This window comes from Mastacembelus armatus, chromosome 4, assembly GCF_900324485.2.
Source record: "Mastacembelus armatus chromosome 4, fMasArm1.2, whole genome shotgun sequence".
Classification (NCBI taxonomy): Eukaryota; Metazoa; Chordata; class Actinopteri; order Synbranchiformes; family Mastacembelidae; genus Mastacembelus; species Mastacembelus armatus.
Genome location: NC_046636.1, coordinates 2,736,507 through 2,755,023, shown reverse-complemented (window position 1 = coordinate 2,755,023; position 18,517 = coordinate 2,736,507). Strand labels below are relative to the sequence as shown.

Sequence of the window (18,517 nt, the reverse complement as noted above, 5' to 3'; positions counted from 1 at the left end):
GTTTTGTCCACTTGAGCATGTAAAAGAGTAAAGAGCCTAATAATCCTATTGTTGCTTCCCCCTCACTGGTCCAGCTTTACTCAGAACAAGGCCATTCTTTCCATCCCAGAGGAGTTTAGCTGACTTGAACATGCACCCCAAATGCACTGACTATATAAGTTCAAATGCATATCTAACAAGATTCTGATGTTTGCAAGGAGGCAAAATTATGTCTGATCATGCTACTGTGAGAGTTTACTGCATCAGCATTGTTATTCTATCTGATCCTAACAAGCACATCAGAAAATAGCAGAGGAAGCTATATTTGATTCTATATGTGCAGAGTTTATGTGTGGCGTCCTTGTTAGCTGCTTTGTAGGATGATGTGCTGCACTTTCTTCTACACAGGACCTCACGCAAACAATTTGCTGTTGCATGTTTGATGCTTGGCTGCATCACAGCTGGATGTGGTCTTGACCTCAGTCTCCTCCTGACCAGTGATCACATTTGTCTTGAAATCGGCCTGATATACACCACACACCCCTCACTGCTTGTCACGCTCTCTCAGATCCAAGGCGGCACTCTCGACCCTCAGGAGAATCCGCGTGGCTGCCGGAGCATTAGTCACTGCCAGCTGGCAGGATGGAGTTCTTATCAGGATTATTGATCAGCATGGGGAAAGAGTATGGCTCTGTTTGTTTGTGTATGTCAGAGAGACAACCTGAGAGACTCTGCTGACCCAATCAGGCACAACAAAGCCTCAAAGCAGATTCCATGCACACAGTAAAGCCAAAATCTAATCATCACTGCTGCTGCCATGTGACAACAAGCACACAGCGCTGCACCACAAGTGCTCAGCCAGCTTGACTTTGACTTTTTGTTCACTCATGACTGAATATGAGACATAATGTTGTGTAGATCTCCTTTACAGCCTCCTCTGTCTTTACCTCGTCCATCTGTCATCCCGGATGCTCTTGTAGCTTCTCAAAGCCCAGACAGGGCGTCTTTTATGGGAGGAGGCTGTCAAAGGACGCCCTTTAAAACAGGATGGGAGTGGCAGGATGCACGGACAGATAATCAGACAGGCTGTTAACTGAGCGACATCAGCTCCGTCTGTGTGGAAAAACAGGTCACAGGGAATTTACTGCAGCCATTAACTGCAGTGTTGAATCTTTAAAGGGAACCTGTCAACGTGACATAATCATTTCCTTTGTTTCCAGTACAAATCAACATCTTATTTACTGTCAGATTCCCACTGGGGACAAATGACAGATTTTTTTTTTTTTGTTTAAACAAAACTGACCACATTAGTTTTTGTTTTCCAGTAAATGATGGGTTTCCTTCAGGAGTAGAGTAAAAAAAATAAGGTGCCTGACACACAAAAACCCACAATGTCAGCTAATAAATTCACATTTGTCTGGAGCAGCTTTTAGCAGAGTGCGCTTTTATTTTGGAAGGAATCAAATGTAGCACACAGAGCTGACCTGTTGCTTGTACTTACTGTTCTGCTTTTATTTGTAAAGATCAATTATGGGCCACACCAGGCTGCACTACACACACTAACTGCACCTAACCCCCAACCTCCAGTTCAGAAACCTAAACAGCCACATCCTTAAGTGCAGTCATTAATGTAACTGCAGATTTAACCTGTTGAGTATTTCAACTAGTGTGTTAGTACTTGTATCTGTCTTTTTCTTAATTTATGTCTTTTCTATATTTAGTGGTGTGGGCACTTTGTGTCTTTGTTTTTAGCCAAAATATCATTTCATATTTTAAACAGACTGCAATACCTACGATTCCCATTTATTGTTCATATTTATTGATAGAAAGCATGTTTAACAGAGTCAGTAGCATGGCTGTAGACTTGCTTTATAGGTTGATTCTGCATCTGTCTCTTTTATGGTCTCTTCTTCCTCCAGCACTTTATGACTGCTCTTTTCAAAGGGTCTGTATAAAGATAAATACTCACTGAAGTATCTACGTGTTTATCACAGAATTTACATTCCAGCAAAGACATTTCCTCACAGGTTGAACCTAAACGTCCTAAATGTGTGTTACGATCCCCATAGAGTCAAATGCGGGTGTGAGGCCACGCTCTGACATGAAATGAAGACCTCACATTCCTCAGGTGAGCCTCAAACACAGTCACGCTGCACTGAGGTGTCCCCGTTTTCATCTCGACTGTCATGGGATTCACTGCACATCCAAGTTTCCTGGGATTGTTGGAGAGAAGTTGTTTTCTGGACTCACTGTCACTCATTTGTTCACTCTTCTGTAAAGGTGGAGATGCACGGATTGAAGACATTTACTACCCAGCCTAGTATCTCCCACAAGGCCTAACACCTCCATCTAGTGGAAAACTGACATGAACACAAGAAAGAATCTGATTTTAAAAAAGAGCTGCCTGAATGTGTCTTTAACACGGTGACAACAGGAGTGAACATTATAACTGTAACACAGGACCAGTTCAGTGCAGAGTGTGGCAGCTTCTTGATCAGTAAAGTCAAAATCTCACATAATACATTTTTTCTGGTATCATCAGTGGTGACATGTTGGTGTAGGGGGAGAACTGTCGACTTATAGTAAGAAGATTCTGGGTTTGAATCCGGGGCCTTTCTGTGTGGAGTCTGCATGTTGTCCCTGTGTCTGTGTGGGTTTTCTCCTCCCACAGTCCAAACTCATGCAGGTCAGGATTAGGGTCTGAACCCAGGTGGACCCGGGGCCTTTCAGTGTGGAGTCTGCATGTTGTCCCTGTGTCTGTGTGGGTTTTCTCCTCCCACAGTCCAAACTCATGCAGGTCAGGATTAGGGTCTGAACCCAGGTGGACCCGGGGCCTTTCTGTGTGGAGTCTGCATGTTGTCCCTGTGTCTGTGTGGGTTTTCTCCTCCCACAGTCCAAACTCATGCAGGTCAGGATTAGGGTCTGAACCCAGGTGGACCCGGGGCCTTTCTGTGTGGAGTCTGCATGTTGTCCCTGTGTCTGTGTGGGTTTTCTCCTCCCACAGTCCAAACACATGCAGGTCAGGATTAGGGTCTGAACCCTGGTGGACCAGGGGCCTTTCTGTGTGGAGTCTGCATGTTGTCCCTGTGTCTGTGTGGGTTTTCTCCTCCCACAGTCCAAACTCATGCAGGTCAGGATTAGGGTCTGAACCCAGGTGGACCCGGGGCCTTTCTGTGTGGAGTCTGCATGTTGTCCCTGTGTCTGTGTGGGTTTTCTCCTCCCACAGTCCAAACTCATGCAGGTCAGGATTAGGGTCTGAACCCAGGTGGACCCGGGGCCTTTCTGTGTGGAGTCTGCATGTTGTCCCTGTGTCTGTGTGGGTTTTCTCCTCCCACAGTCCAAACTCATGCAGGTCAGGATTAGGGTCTGAACCCAGGTGGACCCGGGGCCTTTCTGTGTGGAGTCTGCATGTTGTCCCTGTGTCTGTGTGGGTTTTCTCCTCCCACAGTCCAAACACATGCAGGTCAGGATTAGGGTCTAAACCCAGGTGGACCCGGGGCCTTTCTGTGTGGAGTCTGCATGTTGTCCCTGTGTCTGTGTGGGTTTTCTCCTCCCACAGTCCAAACACATGCAGGTCAGGATTAGGGTCTGAACCCAGGTGGACCCGGGGCCTTTCTGTGTGGAGTCTGCATGTTGTCCCTGTGTCTGTGTGGGTTTTCTCCTCCCACAGTCCAAACACATGCAGGTCAGGATGGTTGGTGACTCTAAATTGCCTGTGGGTGTGAGTGTTTGTCCAGGGTGGACCCCCCTTTTCACCTAATGTACAGTTAAAAAGTATTAATTTTCCCTGTAGTAGTACAGAAGTGCAGTACAGAATAATAAGATGCATATATTTAGCTGAAGGTCCTTAAAATCAGATTTTTTGGGGGTGTTCTAATAAACAAAACGTCAAATCCAAGCACGTGTCATTAGACGTTACCTTTCAATATGTTACAGTTACAAACACGTTGAATTTATCACAATAAGCAAGTTAATTATTCTCTTTAACATAAAGACGTTATTAGCAACATGCTGTAAATGATATCTGAGTTACCGTGTTCAGGAACTTTAAAATGGGCTCATGGTGCTGACAGGGATATGGTTTTTATCTTTATCCAAAGAAATTCTTATATTTCAACTCGGCATCAACATCTAAATCTTCCTCCAGACTAAGTGAACACCAAGTGAAGCGGAACTAATCTCAGTGTCGGGGAGAGGGGGGCAGTAATTGAGCAACGCACACGAGGCGGGAAGAAGGTGCATACGTTGGGAACAGTTTGGCGTCTTTGGATGTTTGAAGAAGAAAAATGAAGGTAAAGTGTTTGTGTGGATTGTTTTGTGTGTACGTCCAAAAGACAAAATCAAAGTATTTGACCGCTCAGCTGTTTAATGATAGTTTGGAAATCTGCTCGGACGCCATTAAAGTCCGAAGTTAAGGAAATCTTTGTGCCAAGACACAAAAACAGAATTCAGGTGGATTCAGTCACTTCCAGAGTCGAGTTTTATGAGTTCTCACAGGCCATTCCGGTTTGTTATGTTCCACTCGGGCCCTGTAGCGGTTTGTTTGCAGTGAGAACATAATCGATAACAGACTCATACCTGTGGTTCACACCTGAACACAGGGGGCAGTAATAGATTCCAGACTACCAACCAAAACGAACGAAGAAGAACTAGAAGAACGTGTTTTGTTCTCGTTTTGTTGGTTTAGCAAACACTGGTACGTTAGCCAGAGAAACACAGGCAAACAAACTAGTCACACACGCTGCCGATGCTACATGTTTGTTTTCCCCAAGTAAACAACTTCTTATCGTTATTGTTACTGAGCCACCTGATTAGGAACTAAGCAAATGGGCCACAGGTTTGAATACAGCCTGAAACAGAACAATGTTTGAGTGTTTACTGGGCAGAATAACAGGACAGATTAATTATGGGTAAAGATAAGTTTAGTTATATGTGGGTTTTGTGTAAACAAGGCTGAACTAGTGTGTGAATGAATTTCCAAACTTAAAGAAACATTGAAAAAACATGTTTAAATGATTTGAAAGCTGCTTTGTCTCTTGTTTTGATTTGCCAAGCAAGGTTTGTATGTTGTTTTTTAAGTGGTAAATGGTTTTATCCCATGTCACGTTCCTGTTTCAGAGGCTTGAATACAGAGGTCTGGCACTGATCTTTGAGATGGTTTGGCAGCGAACCCAAAGTCTGCGGCTCATCCCTGTGAGTACACACTGTGTTTACACTAAATGCACCAAACTCAAAGTCTATATTCACAATCCTGCTTCACATGATGCAGAACAGTGTTTTTTTTTTTTTGCTTTTAGTGCAGGTAATTTAAACTGTCACTTTACTAACATCTATTAATTATCTTTCATGACATTGTGGACAAGCTCAAGTCTGTCCTAATCATTTTCATTTCGGTTTCATTTAAAGCTGCACGGTGTGAGATTTAGCAGGATCAATAAGCAGAAAGTGAATATATTGTTTTCATTAGTGCATAATCACCTGAATGAGTCACTTTACAGAGACACATTTAACTACGTTGACTGTGTGTAGCAGGCAAGGCAGGTTTATTTATATAGTACAACTCATACACAGAGTAATTCAAAGTGTTTTACAAAAATAAAAGTTAAAAGTACATACACAAAAATCAAAATAAAAAAACAAAATAGTAGAAAATGAATTTCAAATAAAATCAAAGGAGAGTGAGTGCAGATAAAAGACTTGTCATATTCAGAGCTAAAAAGTAAAGTTTTTAACTTGGACCTAAACTTTGCCAGAGATGAGGCTTGTCTAACATCAGGAAGCAGCACTTCTACATCTAAAGCACAGAGCTGCTGACTTGTGTAGATGCCATTTTGTGTCGTACTAGTATTGTTTATATCATGCAGACCAATATTATAAAATAATTTTTAAAAAAGCCTCTGCTAATTCTCTTCTGTGCATTTGGAGGACATCCAATCTCTGCTCCTGTTCTGGAAACACTGGTAGCCCCACCATCTATCCTGCAGTCACACTAACTTTTCCCCCCAGTGCTTCAGATGGTTTTCCCAGTTGCAGTCTGCAGCCTCACCACTAGATGGCACTGAATCACACAGTGCAACTTTAATGTGTTGATAGTTTTCTCAGTCAGGACATTTTCTTGTCAATGTCAGATACGTGCACAGGTATCCTGAGCACAGTTCATTTCATTAGCCAACTTTCAGTAAGCTTTCTTTAGATTTACTGAAATCACTCATTAAAGCAGCGTTTTTTCACAGGAACATGTGTAAATGAACATGTTGGTGTTTGTTTCTTCAGCAGGATCTCCTCTGAGCTGCTGGAACTTTTGAAATGACATCACGTTGACATGAAGCTCATTAGGACGTAGGACAACTGCTGCAGACACCGAGCGCAGTCAAGACTGACACCTGGACACACAGGTGAGAATGTGCCTCTTAATACATCACTACACTTCACTGCTAAAATTTAATACACTGACTTAAACATTTTTTATTTGTGTTAAATATTGACTTCTTCTGTGAACTCTTACAGAGTTCTTCAAAACACTCTTCTGTGTTTTCTGGGGTTAATTATCTGCTGTTTTGTGTGGCTGGTATGAAAACCTGTATGACCCAAAATCAGATCCGGCATCAACCTGAGTGACATTTTTGTTGATCAGATGCAGTCAGTTACAGTAGCTAATCCAGGGGTGGGTCATTTAATATCTAAGTTTTTTGTTTTTGAAAGGCACTAAATCTCTAAATGGTCCAGTTAGAAACATACCAGATGTTTCCTTTAAGTAGACAGAAGAAGCAAAGCGCCATGCACTCTGTTGTACTTTTTTTTCACACATAAATGCAATATGTTTGTATTCTTTTATCAATTAATTATTGATTTGATCCTCAGGTGGCTGTGGTTCCTTTCAGCTCGATGCCCAACAGGACCACTCTGCTTCTTCACGGTGACACCCAGAGAAGTCCACCTCCTGCAGCCTCTGCACCCTGAGAAGTGGCTCAGAGTAAAGTCTGCCATCACCTGCTCCATGAGCTCACACAGCAAGGGCAACATCTGTAGGTCAGTCATTTTGTGTGATTTCTGTTATTTAGAAAAATACCGCCAGTACCAAATAGAGCCCGACTGATACAGTACATCTGCCACGAGCCAAATATTTAGTTCTGTTTTCAGTCCAGAAGTTACAATCTGAAATTGTTTTTAATTGGAGTTTAATTTAACATTGATACTTTATGTAGATGAAAATAGTCACCTTTGATAAAATATTTATGTGACTGCACATATTATTGTGTGTTCTTGATTGCCCACAGTACATAATTTTAATCTGGTTTATAGGTTAAATATTTTATGAAATTAAGTCATTTTTTTGTCTTTACTCCATCTTTTTGCTGTTGGTTGCACTTTTTTATAACCTAAAATCTACATATCAATCAGGCTCTATGTGGACATATTGTTTATATAATGTGTAGCATCAGACAGTTACCCTGTAACATTTGATATCTTACTGACTTATGGGTGTTATGCTTGGATCAGACCACATGATCAGTCCATGTGACAGATTCAGTTTTAGCCAGAGTACTGCATCATGTTTGGAAACAAGCCGAGCCTCCAGGACACTCGGTTCTTAGCTTTCCTGCTCATCACAAACAAGTCGAGACTCAGGGGATTAGTCTGAGTCTATTGGCCAAGTAGAGAAATGCAGAGTGGAAAAAAACAAAAATCTGAATGCCATGTAGTCTGATCCATGCATTAATTTTGCTGTAGATACAAAGGGTCTGCTCACCCAAATGAACAAACACCTCACTGACCAGCCATGCAGATAGTTTTGGTTTCATTTGCTCCAAATCTTCCATCCTCATTACAATAATACTAAATGGATTTTTGTTTGTGGTGCTGCGAAAAAAAAAAAGCTTTTTGCAGAAACCATGCACCTGCAACAGACACTGTTATTTATAGGGACTATTTCTTTAGCAGAAACTAGTGGATTTTCCACTGTAATGGAAAGAAGTTTATTTTTTATGTAAAGCTTTTAGCACCACAAATGTACTGAGGGTTGGAGCAGAAAACCAAAACTATATGCATGGCTAGAAAACAAGAGAGACATTTTGGTCGTTTGGCTGAGCAGACTGTAAAAGAACAGTAGAGTGAGACCAGCATCAGTGCAAGAGTTGGTTTTTATTATTAACCGTTGACACAATCAGCAGAAAAACAAGGAGTGATGACAGACTGGAAACAACATGCTGGAATCAGATCTTGTTGAAAGCTGCAACATCCACACTCTGGACCTGAAATAGAGCAAAAAGGTCAAATTTTAATGAGCCTGCAGTCTGCTGTTTGTTAGCTAGCCAACCCTGAGCCACTTCACACTTTGGTATGTGTCCTAAAAACAGTCATATGGGGCTTTTCCACTAGCTTGACTCAGCTCTGTTTGTTGGTCTTCCATTAGGTACTGGAAGTGTGACGTCAACAGACTGCGGGCCATCGATTGGACAGGGAGTGACGTCACTGGACGAGTCAGCGCAACGTCCGACACGAGAATCAAAAACCCGCCTTTTTTTAAAAAAAAAAAAAAAAAGAGAGAGAGAAAACAACAGCGACCATTTGTTTTTCTCTTGTTATCGTCTTTATCGAGGCTAATGGCTAACGCTAATGGCTGCGTCCGAAATAACATGCTATGTAGTAGAGAAGTATGCGATTTCGGACGCAGCCCGTGGTCGTACGAGATGCGGACGTTTCCGTATCGCGCCGCCGTGCTACGATGACCCCGCCCACTTGAGGTGGTACTCAGACGTACAGGAGAACGAGCTTTAAACCGAGTCACGCCGAGTAGTTTTAGCACTACTCGGCTCTACTCGACGTGACTCGGTTTAAAGCTCGTTCTCCTTTACGTCTGAGTACCACCTCAAGTGGGCGGGGTCATCGTAGCACGGCGGCGCGATACGGAAACGTCCGCATCTCGTACGACCACGGGCTGCGTCCGAAATCGCATACTTCTCCACTACATAGCATGTTATTTCGGACGCAGCCATTAGCGTTAGCCATTAGCCTCGATAAAGACGATAACAAGAGAAAAACAAATGGTCGCTGTTTTTTTAAAAATGGCGGGTTTTTGGTTCTCGTGTAGGACGACGTACTGTTTTTAACGTCACTCCCCGTCCAATCGCTGGCCCGCGGTCTGTTGACGTCACAATTTAGTACGGTGCCTGCTACCAGGAACTGTCCCCTAATGGAAAACCAAAAAACCGAGTGGAGCTGGTGGAAAAGCCTCATTAGTTACACTGAGCTAATCAAATGCAGCCTAATACAACAAACAGGTCCTACCTTCAAGGCTGATGTTTAGTCTTTAATAATAATTTCAGAAGCTGTAGCAGAATTGTGTGTTTGGAAACAGCTGTTTCTATCTGAACATACAAATTTTTAATAAACTTGTATGTTCAGATTTTTGCTCAGACTTGATTTTATAAATTTATGCTTTCAGTTACAAGGTTACTTCTGTGCAAATCAGTAAATGAATGAAGATTAGACTGCATTAGTTTTAGCTACATAAACCAGCATCACCAGTGGTATGCCACTATCAGCCACTTCTGATCTCAGTGTCAAATACAGTAGTTTGAGATATATCAGTACTGTTTTAAGAGCAATTTGTAAATACCTTTATGTACACGAGAACAGACCTAAGTCATAACTCGTTGTTCTCCACACCAACAAACCAAGACTCATTGAGTCTAGACTGAAGCTTCAGTTTCCCACTAAGATCATTTGAGTTGGTGTCTTACAGTGTAGTTGAGGCTAATTTCCCTCATTTTTAATGGCTGATAGTTCAACAGTGTCCCTCAGGAACAAATGAAGGGAAATGAGCCTCAACTAACCTGTGACTTTGAAAGGTGGTGACTCAGATGAGTTTAGTGGGACTGCTGCAGCTTCACTGAGCTCAGTGTGTGGTTTTTTTTTTTTACACAGAATGAGGACTTTTATTTTTAAACTGAGTGGCCACATTCTGGATGAAAGGTTTCAGGTTCAGTGTGGAGAGCACATGTCATAAATAAGACCTGTTCCTGTGTTTTAAGACCAGTCTAAAGGTTTCCTGTCCTGTAAAGACCCATTTAACCTTTTTGTTTAACTTAACAGCTGCCTGTGATTTAAATTCAGACAACTCAATAAAAAACATTTACACCTGGACTGATGTGTTTCTACTTGTATCTTAAGCTACACATTACTGTCTGCTAAGTGAAGTGCACAGCACTTACATAGTCTTCAAACTTGGTGATCTCCTCCTCCAACATGTCTGTTCCCACCTTGTCGTCCTCCACCACACATGCAATCTGGAGCTTCTTGATGCCGTAACCCACAGGAACCAGTTTGGACATTCCCCATAACAGCCCGTCAGCCTGAACCGAGCGCACACACTCCTCCAGCTTCACCATGTCTGTTTCATCATCCCACTAGAAGCAGGAGGAGAGAGGTCATGAAACAGAAATGTTTTAAAGCTGCTTTGTAGATGACTGACAGTAATTTTAAGTTGATCAGGACTGAACACAACTCACAGGTTTGACGTCCAATAAGATGGAGGACTTGGCAATGATTGTGGGTTTCTTTGCTTTCTTCTCTGCATATTCTTTCAGCCTTTGTTCTTTGAGTTTCTCTGCCTCCTCATCTTCATCGCTGCCAAATAAGTCAATATCGTCGTCATCCTCCTCTTCAACTGGGGCACTGGTCTTTTGCTGGACTTTAGTGCCCTAAACACAGAAATGTTACTCAAACAAGGCTCAAAATTGTGACTTTTGGCTGCTAAAATACGGGACAAAAACAAAAAAATCTCACATTTGTGCAGGGAACTGAAGGAGCGGGAGCAGAAACTGAAGTCACAGCTGCAGGAGATTTTTCCAGAACTGCTACCCGACATTCCAGTTTAGAAAGTGCTGCCCTCAAGTCATCCACCACTAAATAAACACAGGACCAGAGAGAATGAGTGTGATACTCCAAATAGGAATATACATATATTTATACTAAAAACATGATTTATTTATGAAAACACTTCCCTACCCCTTATGAGTTTAAAATAAGCAGCATAAACTTTTAGTAATTTGATTTAACTAGTTTAAATATTGAAAGTTAAATGACAATTTAGCTAATTGATGAATCGTACAAATCATCCGTCAAGTAAAATAATCACATACATGGTTTTACTTGTTTTTCTCTGTTTTAAATTATTACAAAGCTCCTGCACAGTGTCAGAGCTACACGGCTGTATTAGTTCACAAACCCCTTCATATAACTCAAACATCTGTTGGTTATTTTTTCTGCTGCACATAGAAAACTGTGTTCAGTTTGGCCTGTTTATCTACCTTGTTGACTGCATCCATCATTTAGTTTTTGAAATCAGAAAACAAGGACAATGAAAGGGGCTATCTATCGATCTGTACGACTGTCTTAAAATTAGATTGTTTATAATAATGAGAATGAAAAACTGGAAAGCCTCATATGAGAGACTCTTCAAATAACTACACACTAATCCTGACAGCACAATTACAAGTTGCTATTGTTGAATTTCATAAAAAACCCATAGGTGCCTGACACCACAAATAATTCTCATAGAGCTAAAGAAGAAATGCATTAATATCCGATGAAGGTCACGAAATAAACACACCTTTATGTAAGCTCTGGTTCTCCAGCTCCAGGCTGTTGATGCGAGAGACGAGTTCTTGGTCAGCTGCACTGCTGCTGTTGTTGCTGCAGCTGCTGGTAGTAGTGGTGCTCTGCACAGCAAAGACACAGAGAAAAGTTTAGTGAGAATGAAATCTAATAGACAAGCAGAAAGTTAGTACCTTTGTCAAGCCAAGGATTGTTACACAGACCCCACATGTGAACACACAACACACAGCCAGTGTTCATCGCCGCTTCTACAGCCAGGTAGCAGCAAAAACACACAAACTGTAGATGGACCCTGGCAGAAATAAAAGTGACATGCAGCAACAAGGGTCTGCAACACACCGCACAAAAATATAACCTAAAAGGTCAGTAAAGGTTGAACTCTAAAACTCCTCAACTCGAGCATGGACATCAGGAAATTTCCACTGACAGCGCAGCTGGCGGCAGAGGCACTCACAATCTGGGACTGTTGGCTCATGGGAGGTTGACCAGACCCTCTGTTACACAGTGTGGTCTTCAGCTGAGTAAGGTGGGGATTTCAGGTATGAAACAGGAAGAATATGGGAAAGGGAAGGAGGAACAAGTCTGAATCAAGTATGTGCTGAAAGGGTGCTACTGAGGAATGTTGAATGCACAGGGCAACTAAAACACCATGAACCAGGATGGCTATCGAACAATCACAGAATAAAGACAACCATTTCCACACACACATCACTAACACCTGCATCTCTGTAAAGTAAGGCTGGTATTGCTAGGGATGACCACCATGGTTCATATTTAACTGCACACAAAGCAAATTGTTCCCACTTGAACAACAGTTTTACCTTAAAAAACAAGCTCAAATACACTAAACATGTACATAGAGTATATGTTTTAATATACAAATGCTTATCACCACCAGCAATGACAAAGAAAGTAAATGGTTTCAACTTTTTTAATGACTCCCACAAAGTCACGCAGCAGTAAAAACGTTTTACTAATAAAACTAGTGGCTTTTTAAATTTGACCCACAGACGTGAACATGCAGCTGAAGATGAGCTTGTTGACATTTTTGAAATAAGGTATGAAAACCTTGAACTGAACAAGCTACATGAAAATCAAATATGATTAAATGGAATGTGATAAGATTTCTAAATGTTACTATATTGTGATGAAGAGATTATATTATACCTCCTACACATTTTGTATATTCTGAAATCAAAAAGTACGCAGAACAATTTAGAAACGAAAAAAAAAACAAAAAAAAAAAAAACCTTTCACTGAAGTTATGAGCACAGTCTGATTCCATCGTTTCTTAGCCAAAAAGTAGAGATTCAGTCTTTCATACAACACCACATGTAAAACTGGTGCAATTAATCTTAAACTATTGGAGTTAATATGATCTCTATTCATGTTTTTTATGCACTCCCCATTTATCCTGACCTTTTAAAGCAATATGTGATGTTGGTTATATGTAAGTGTAACAATGTGTGATAAAACGTAGATGCTGTACAACACTGGCACATGGTCTCTACAGTGTTACTTACTCCTGCTAGAGATTTCTGGATGTTCTCCCGGGCCCGAGCAATGTCTTGGAGAATGGTGTTAGCTCCAACAACCTTAAAGACAATGAAGAGGTATAAGATGGTTTCAGTCTAATGTCAAGGGACTCCAAAGTTTAAGGTGTTTTGTTCTGTGCTTTTGCAAATTTTGATATAATTTCACAATCTTACTTGATCAAAACTTAAGTTAAAGCACATTTTTTTAATCTTCTATGGTTTTGCACTAAAACATTTTCCCTTTTCTCTGTTAATGGACTGCATCAACTTTCAGATTCAAAAAAAAGCTGCTCGTGTCACTGCTCTAATCTAACATGTCTTTATAGTTCAGTTTTTGAAAAACACTGTTGGTACATTTACACCAATGAAGTTAAAGGTCAAACTGTGAAGCAATCTTGGCTCAGTTAACATTTCACCTCCCTGCAGTTTTAGTACAATACACTGTCAAGCACCATTTCAGATGGAAGCACCGCGAGCTCAAAGTGAGCTCTCCATTAGTGTGTGTACCTGTGTTGGTTGTGTGGGGCCGTTGATGCGTTCATAGAAGCATCTCTCTGCCTCATCATAGCGAGGTTTGTCAAACCAGATCTTCTCCTGGGCCAGAAAGTCGACTGCGCTCATGGTGCTACAGAAACGAGAGTGAGGGATGTATGAACAGAACACAGGAGGTTAGGGGAAAATAAGGAAATCTGTATTACTAATTACAAAAATTATTCTTACAATCATCTGATGTAATCTGGATTCACAATGTGAGACTTATTAGCTGTAACATCTATTTTTTAGTGTATGCATTCTTTTATCTACACTGCCAACAAATGACCACCCCAACGCAACTATACAAAAGAAAAAAAATGTAAGAAGATAAAGTTGGAAAAATGCAGCAATGGTTCATACAAACAACAGTCCCTCATGAAAATTAAAAAGAAACTATAAGGAATGAATGAAGCAAAATGAATAAAAACAAGATGAACAAGGAGAAAAACCTTTCACACATTCTAAAATAAGGGAAACACGTGATGGTTTAAAAGAAAAATGACAAAAGATGAAGAAGTGAAACATCTGGAGCTGCTCCAGTCTCCCAGTTTTGGTCATACTTGTCCCTCAGAGGGGCGGTGGAGGCAACTGACGGGGCATCTGTTTCTGACCTCCGACCCTTCTTCGTGACCTCAGCTTTAGCCCCAGTGTAACCATGGAAACGACTCTCAGCAGCATCATACTGCCACTTGTCCAACCACACCCGCTCATTGTCCGAGTGAAGGAAGTAGCAGGATCCTTTGCCTGATGTTTCTTCCTTCTCAGGCACCTCAGCTGGTTCCTCCTCTTCTTGAATTGGGTGGAGAGCATGAAAGACTTCTGCTTTACCATGCTGGACCACCTGTTTCTCCTCCACCACCATCTCCTCCTCTTCCTCCTCCTCCTCTTCTACGAGGCTTTGAGGGTGGTCTGTACTTCTGGAGCTGGACGAGCAGTTGGACCGCTTAGAGGAATTGTTGCTGTAGAGATTCTGGTAGAAGGTTGCCTCAGCACGATCGTACAACGGTTTCTCCAGCCACACATCTCTAAGCAGCTCCATCGGGATGCGAGGCAGTCCATTAATCGACTGTCGATTGGTTGGTGTGACAGCTGGTTGTTGGATGACAGGTGAGGCAGGAGTCGGGGCCAAAGACTGATACCCTTCATCAGGTGTTCTGGATGCGACAGAGCGGTTAGGTGGGGATGGGAGGGCCAGAGAGTTTGGAATAGATGGCTGCATGGATTCTTCAACAAAGCGGCATTCCGCTTGGTCAAAAGCCGACTTGTTTACCCACACTGCCTGTACCACATGGTGACAGGCCATTTGATCACCATGGTGACATGTGAGTCCTGAGGAAGATGGAGCCACAGAGGACGGTGCGTTTAATTGTTTCACTGGGGCTAGAGGTGATCGGTTTGGTTGGGTGGTGCCATTGGAGGAGCGGGCCAGCCAGCACTGGTACAGACTCTCAGCTTGTTCGTAGATGCTGCGCTCAAACCACACATTAGCGCACTCAGCCTGGAGGCCAATCAGACCAGCATGGGGGTCCAGGAGCTGACTGGTCATTTTTTCTGGCTTCTCTTCATTCATGGTCTTAGTGCCACCTTTCCCCTCACAGTGGCGGTCAGGATTAGATGAACGTTTCCTGCGGCGACGGCTTTTCCCGCTGCGTTTTCCATCTCCGTTCAAGCTGCCACTCTCTGGGGATGATGATGCCGTATCGCCATTTCTCTGACCTGATTCAGTCTTGTTTCTACACCCCAGTGCTGCGTTGGTAGACAGGTCCACTTGGCAGTTATTGGGAGGCTGATCATGATCCGACTGACCTGCTGCAGGGCACTGCGGGATCTTCTTAGACATCATCTTTGATCCATTGCAAGGAAAGAGAATAACAGGTACAGGCTTTTGGATTAGTTAAGAGACACAGGGCAAACAAAGGGGACTGATCTACAGGTTTTAGACTCTGTACTACACCTAGGTCTGTCAGGCACAACAGTCTAAATATCAGTCCTGGAGAAAAACAAAGAGCATGCAGAAAATTAAAAGAAACACATGCAGATAAACGAAAACATTTAGGATTACTTCACAAGTTCACATCATCCACAGTCATACACTGCACGTAGGATGGTGTCTTAGCTGCTTGCAAGTGTCACGCCAACACTGGATTTCCAGAACTTCCAGTTTTTAGTCTGAATGCCAGTTGGGAATTATCTAAAAGTAGCCCACAGGGTAAAAAGCCAGTTCTCAGTTGCTTTACCCTTCAGTTTAGCCTGTTACCCAATTACCTGTAAAATGCTTGTAGAAATCTACTCGTGCTTCACATAAGACATGAGTTAGGTTTATCTTTTATAGATCTTTTTTATTGCTGACAAGGACATTTCTTATTCTTCTTACATTTTTTATTATGTTGGTTTCCTGATCTTGCAAAGCTAAACATCCAAACTACATTAAGTGAATGCCTGTGTATAGTAATGTGGACAAGGTTATCTGCTTTGTCATAAGTTTCCGTAAGACACATTTGCTGGCAAAGAAAGAAAAAAAAAAAAAAGAGAGAGACAAGTCTAACATAAATTATTAAAAGACACTGAAATAAAACCAAGCTGACTTTGATTGATTTGTGAAAAGTATGGACATGCTCATGCACATAAACTAGTTCATTCAATAGATACTAACAAAACACACACCACAGGCCATGCAGTTTTAATGAAGCCACTTAGTGTTTCATAATGAAGGTCAGTAAATAGGATCCAAACGTAACAGACTATTGAAATGGATGTGGACACCATTTTGGGAAGTCATTCCCTGCTTAATATGTTATGTTAAAAAAAAAAAAAAAATCATATTCAAGCTCTTAACTCACCTTCCTTGGTAAAGGTGTTGAGCTCAAACTATTATCAAAATCAAATGCTCAAACACGTTCTTTTCATCCAGTTAACCGCAAGCCATTGAAAGAGAAATAACAATCACCACCTTGCAAAATGAATCTAAACAGGATACAACTACTGTGATCAACACTAAATCAGAGTACATGTTGACCTCAAAAGGAATACTCACTTGTCAAACTCTGAATGCAAGATAAGAGGAAAGAAGCTATGTGTTAAAATTTTCAATAAATATAATAATAATCAGCATTAAAGCCTTCTTACAGATGTAACACAGTCCTTCCTTTACCCACACATGATGCAGATTAATGTATAAATGTCTTACTGACTTGTCTGTTAAACTCTAAGGCCCCAGTATCCTGCAGGAGCATCAAGCAGCAACTTGAATGGATCCCAAATCCTCCCTTTTCTCTTACGTTTTCATTGTCTTAAAATGGAAAACACTGGACACTTTATTTTCTTGCCCATCATCAAAAAAATGGGCATTTGCTGTTAAAGCACTTCCCCCAACAGTTTTCAATCCAATTAGCTAATCCTGCAAAAGTCACAACTTCGAAAAAAACACAAACACTTTGTGTGACGTTAGCAACTGCACTTCCAATTAAATGCTGCATTATTGTGCCAAATTTATAACTTTTTTCCCATAATTCCTGGCAAGGCTAGATTGCTGTACCTGCATTTACATCGACTCCCCAAAGCTTTTCCCTTACAGGTGTTTATGGTATCAAAGAAATGACATATCACTGAAAACCAGATGTTTAGACTTTGTCTCTGTCCCTGCTGTATATAATAATAATAATAATAATAATAATAACTCCTGATGAGATAATTATTTATTAAACAACGTGCTGGATATTCTGCAGCCTGCGTTTGCTGAACCCACATAGAAAACCATCATTAACTCTCCATATAACAATAGAGAAAACATTTAAAATCATTGTAAGTTAAACTCCCAAAACCTTTAACATGGTTTTGTTTTCTCTCTGAACTCAAGTGCTTTGTAATACCACATTAACTAGAAAACAGGATTCACAAAGACAGCAGGGTCCGTTTAAAGGGCGTGAAAACAACGCAGTAATTTCACTAAAGTCCAGAAATGTTTGTCCTGAGAAGAAGCCGGTTGTGCCAGATGCTATAAAGAAAAATAAAGGCCGAGCAGAGCTGTCACAAAACGCCATGACATGCTAACATGCTAACATTAGCCTTTTCCATGATTTTCAAGCTAGCAAGGACGAAAGCTCGTCGTAGGGGTTAGCATGTCACGGGGCACCGAACAACGCTGGATGTTATAAAACTCCAAACTGTCGCAAAACTTTACATTTAGACGTCCATGTAAAATGTCACAGCCCAACAATGAAGCTGGTGTCTGCCCGGCGTGACTGCCGCTCCGAGCAGCGTTAGCATCTTTAGCAAGCTGCCCCGTTCAGCTAGCTAGCCACCTGCTAGCCCCAGCTAACACCGACCGAGCCCCGTCTGTCCGTGAATATTCACTCATTTCCCAGCACGTCTTAAACAGAACCGCGACACCGAACCTGTGTCTGTCAGTCTGCATTAATGTCACTTACTGCTGTAGTTATATGTTGTCTCTGTAGGAGCAGGCCGCTGGTTCATGCGTGTTTCTCCAGGCGTGTGTGACAAACGGGAAGGAACAGGAAGAGGAAGAGGAGGAACAGGAAGAGAAAACCAGCTGGCGCAGTGATTGTGCGGGGTGGGTGGGGGTATGAATAATTAAAGTTTAATTAAATGAATAATTATATGCCCTGTGTTACATCTGCTAGTGTTATGTGGATAAACTGTGACCCAACACTGTTTACTATTTATGACTCATTATAAAAAACACTGTTGTTTTTCCTATTTTTTTAACCTACTGTCATTATTTTTAGATTTACTCTTTCTTCCGTTTTTGTTTCTTCATTTAGCTTCAACCAACTGGAAATGTGAGCTGCCAAAAGCCTGCGGACTTTCTTTAACTCCAATAAATAAGGCAC

At 41.6% G+C, this 18,517-nt stretch overlaps 2 protein-coding genes and 1 long non-coding RNA gene across 5 annotated transcripts; 1 reads left to right on the top strand and 2 right to left on the bottom strand.

The window, feature by feature from the left end:
- Window positions 1-4,194: 4,194 nt before the first annotated feature.
- Window positions 4,195-8,523, top strand: LOC113139844 (uncharacterized). The gene is made up of 4 exons (XR_003296595.2): window positions 4,195-4,271; window positions 5,098-5,172; window positions 6,253-6,374; window positions 6,841-8,523. It is a non-coding gene; the product is annotated as an uncharacterized LOC113139844 (long non-coding RNA).
- On the bottom strand, window positions 8,102-18,194 carry LOC113139842 (elongation factor 1-delta-like). Of its 3 annotated transcripts, XM_026323424.1 has the most exons (10): window positions 18,095-18,179; window positions 16,702-16,711; window positions 13,641-13,758; window positions 13,122-13,193; window positions 12,053-12,115; window positions 11,594-11,702; window positions 10,768-10,886; window positions 10,491-10,682; window positions 10,194-10,388; window positions 8,102-8,231 (listed from the first exon to the last, which is right to left on the bottom strand). In XM_026323424.1, the coding sequence occupies exons 1-10, from the start codon at window positions 18,138-18,140 to the stop codon at window positions 8,193-8,195; spliced, it is 963 nt and encodes a 320-aa protein (XP_026179209.1). In that variant the 5' UTR covers window positions 18,141-18,179; the 3' UTR covers window positions 8,102-8,192. The 3 variants fall into 3 exon arrangements, with proteins under 3 accessions (XP_026179209.1, XP_026179210.1, XP_026179211.1); XM_026323425.1 differs by lacking the exon at window positions 16,702-16,711 and having other exon boundaries at window positions 18,095-18,194; XM_026323426.1 differs by lacking the exon at window positions 12,053-12,115.
- Window positions 13,766-16,695, bottom strand: LOC113139841 (uncharacterized). Its single transcript, XM_026323423.1, has 2 exons — window positions 16,508-16,695; window positions 13,766-15,510 (listed from the first exon to the last, which is right to left on the bottom strand). The coding sequence occupies exon 2, from the start codon at window positions 15,508-15,510 to the stop codon at window positions 14,155-14,157; it is 1,356 nt and encodes a 451-aa protein (XP_026179208.1). The 5' UTR covers window positions 16,508-16,695; the 3' UTR covers window positions 13,766-14,154.
- Window positions 18,195-18,517: the final 323 nt, after the last annotated feature.

Coding starts and splice junctions, on each gene's coding strand:
- LOC113139841 (XM_026323423.1), bottom strand. CDS start 15,510: ATGATGTCTAAGAAGATCCCGCAGTGCCCTGCAGCAGGTCAGTCGGAT.
- LOC113139842 (XM_026323424.1), bottom strand. CDS start 18,140: ATGAACCAGCGGCCTGCTCCTACAGAGACAACATATAACTACAGCA. Junction 13,194..13,640: donor GCCCCACACAACCAACACAG/GTACACACACTA, acceptor ATTGTCTTTAAG/GTTGTTGGAGCTAACACCAT. Junction 10,887..11,593: donor GAACCAGAGCTTACATAAAG/GTGTGTTTATTT, acceptor GTGTTTATTTAG/TGGTGGATGACTTGAGGGCA.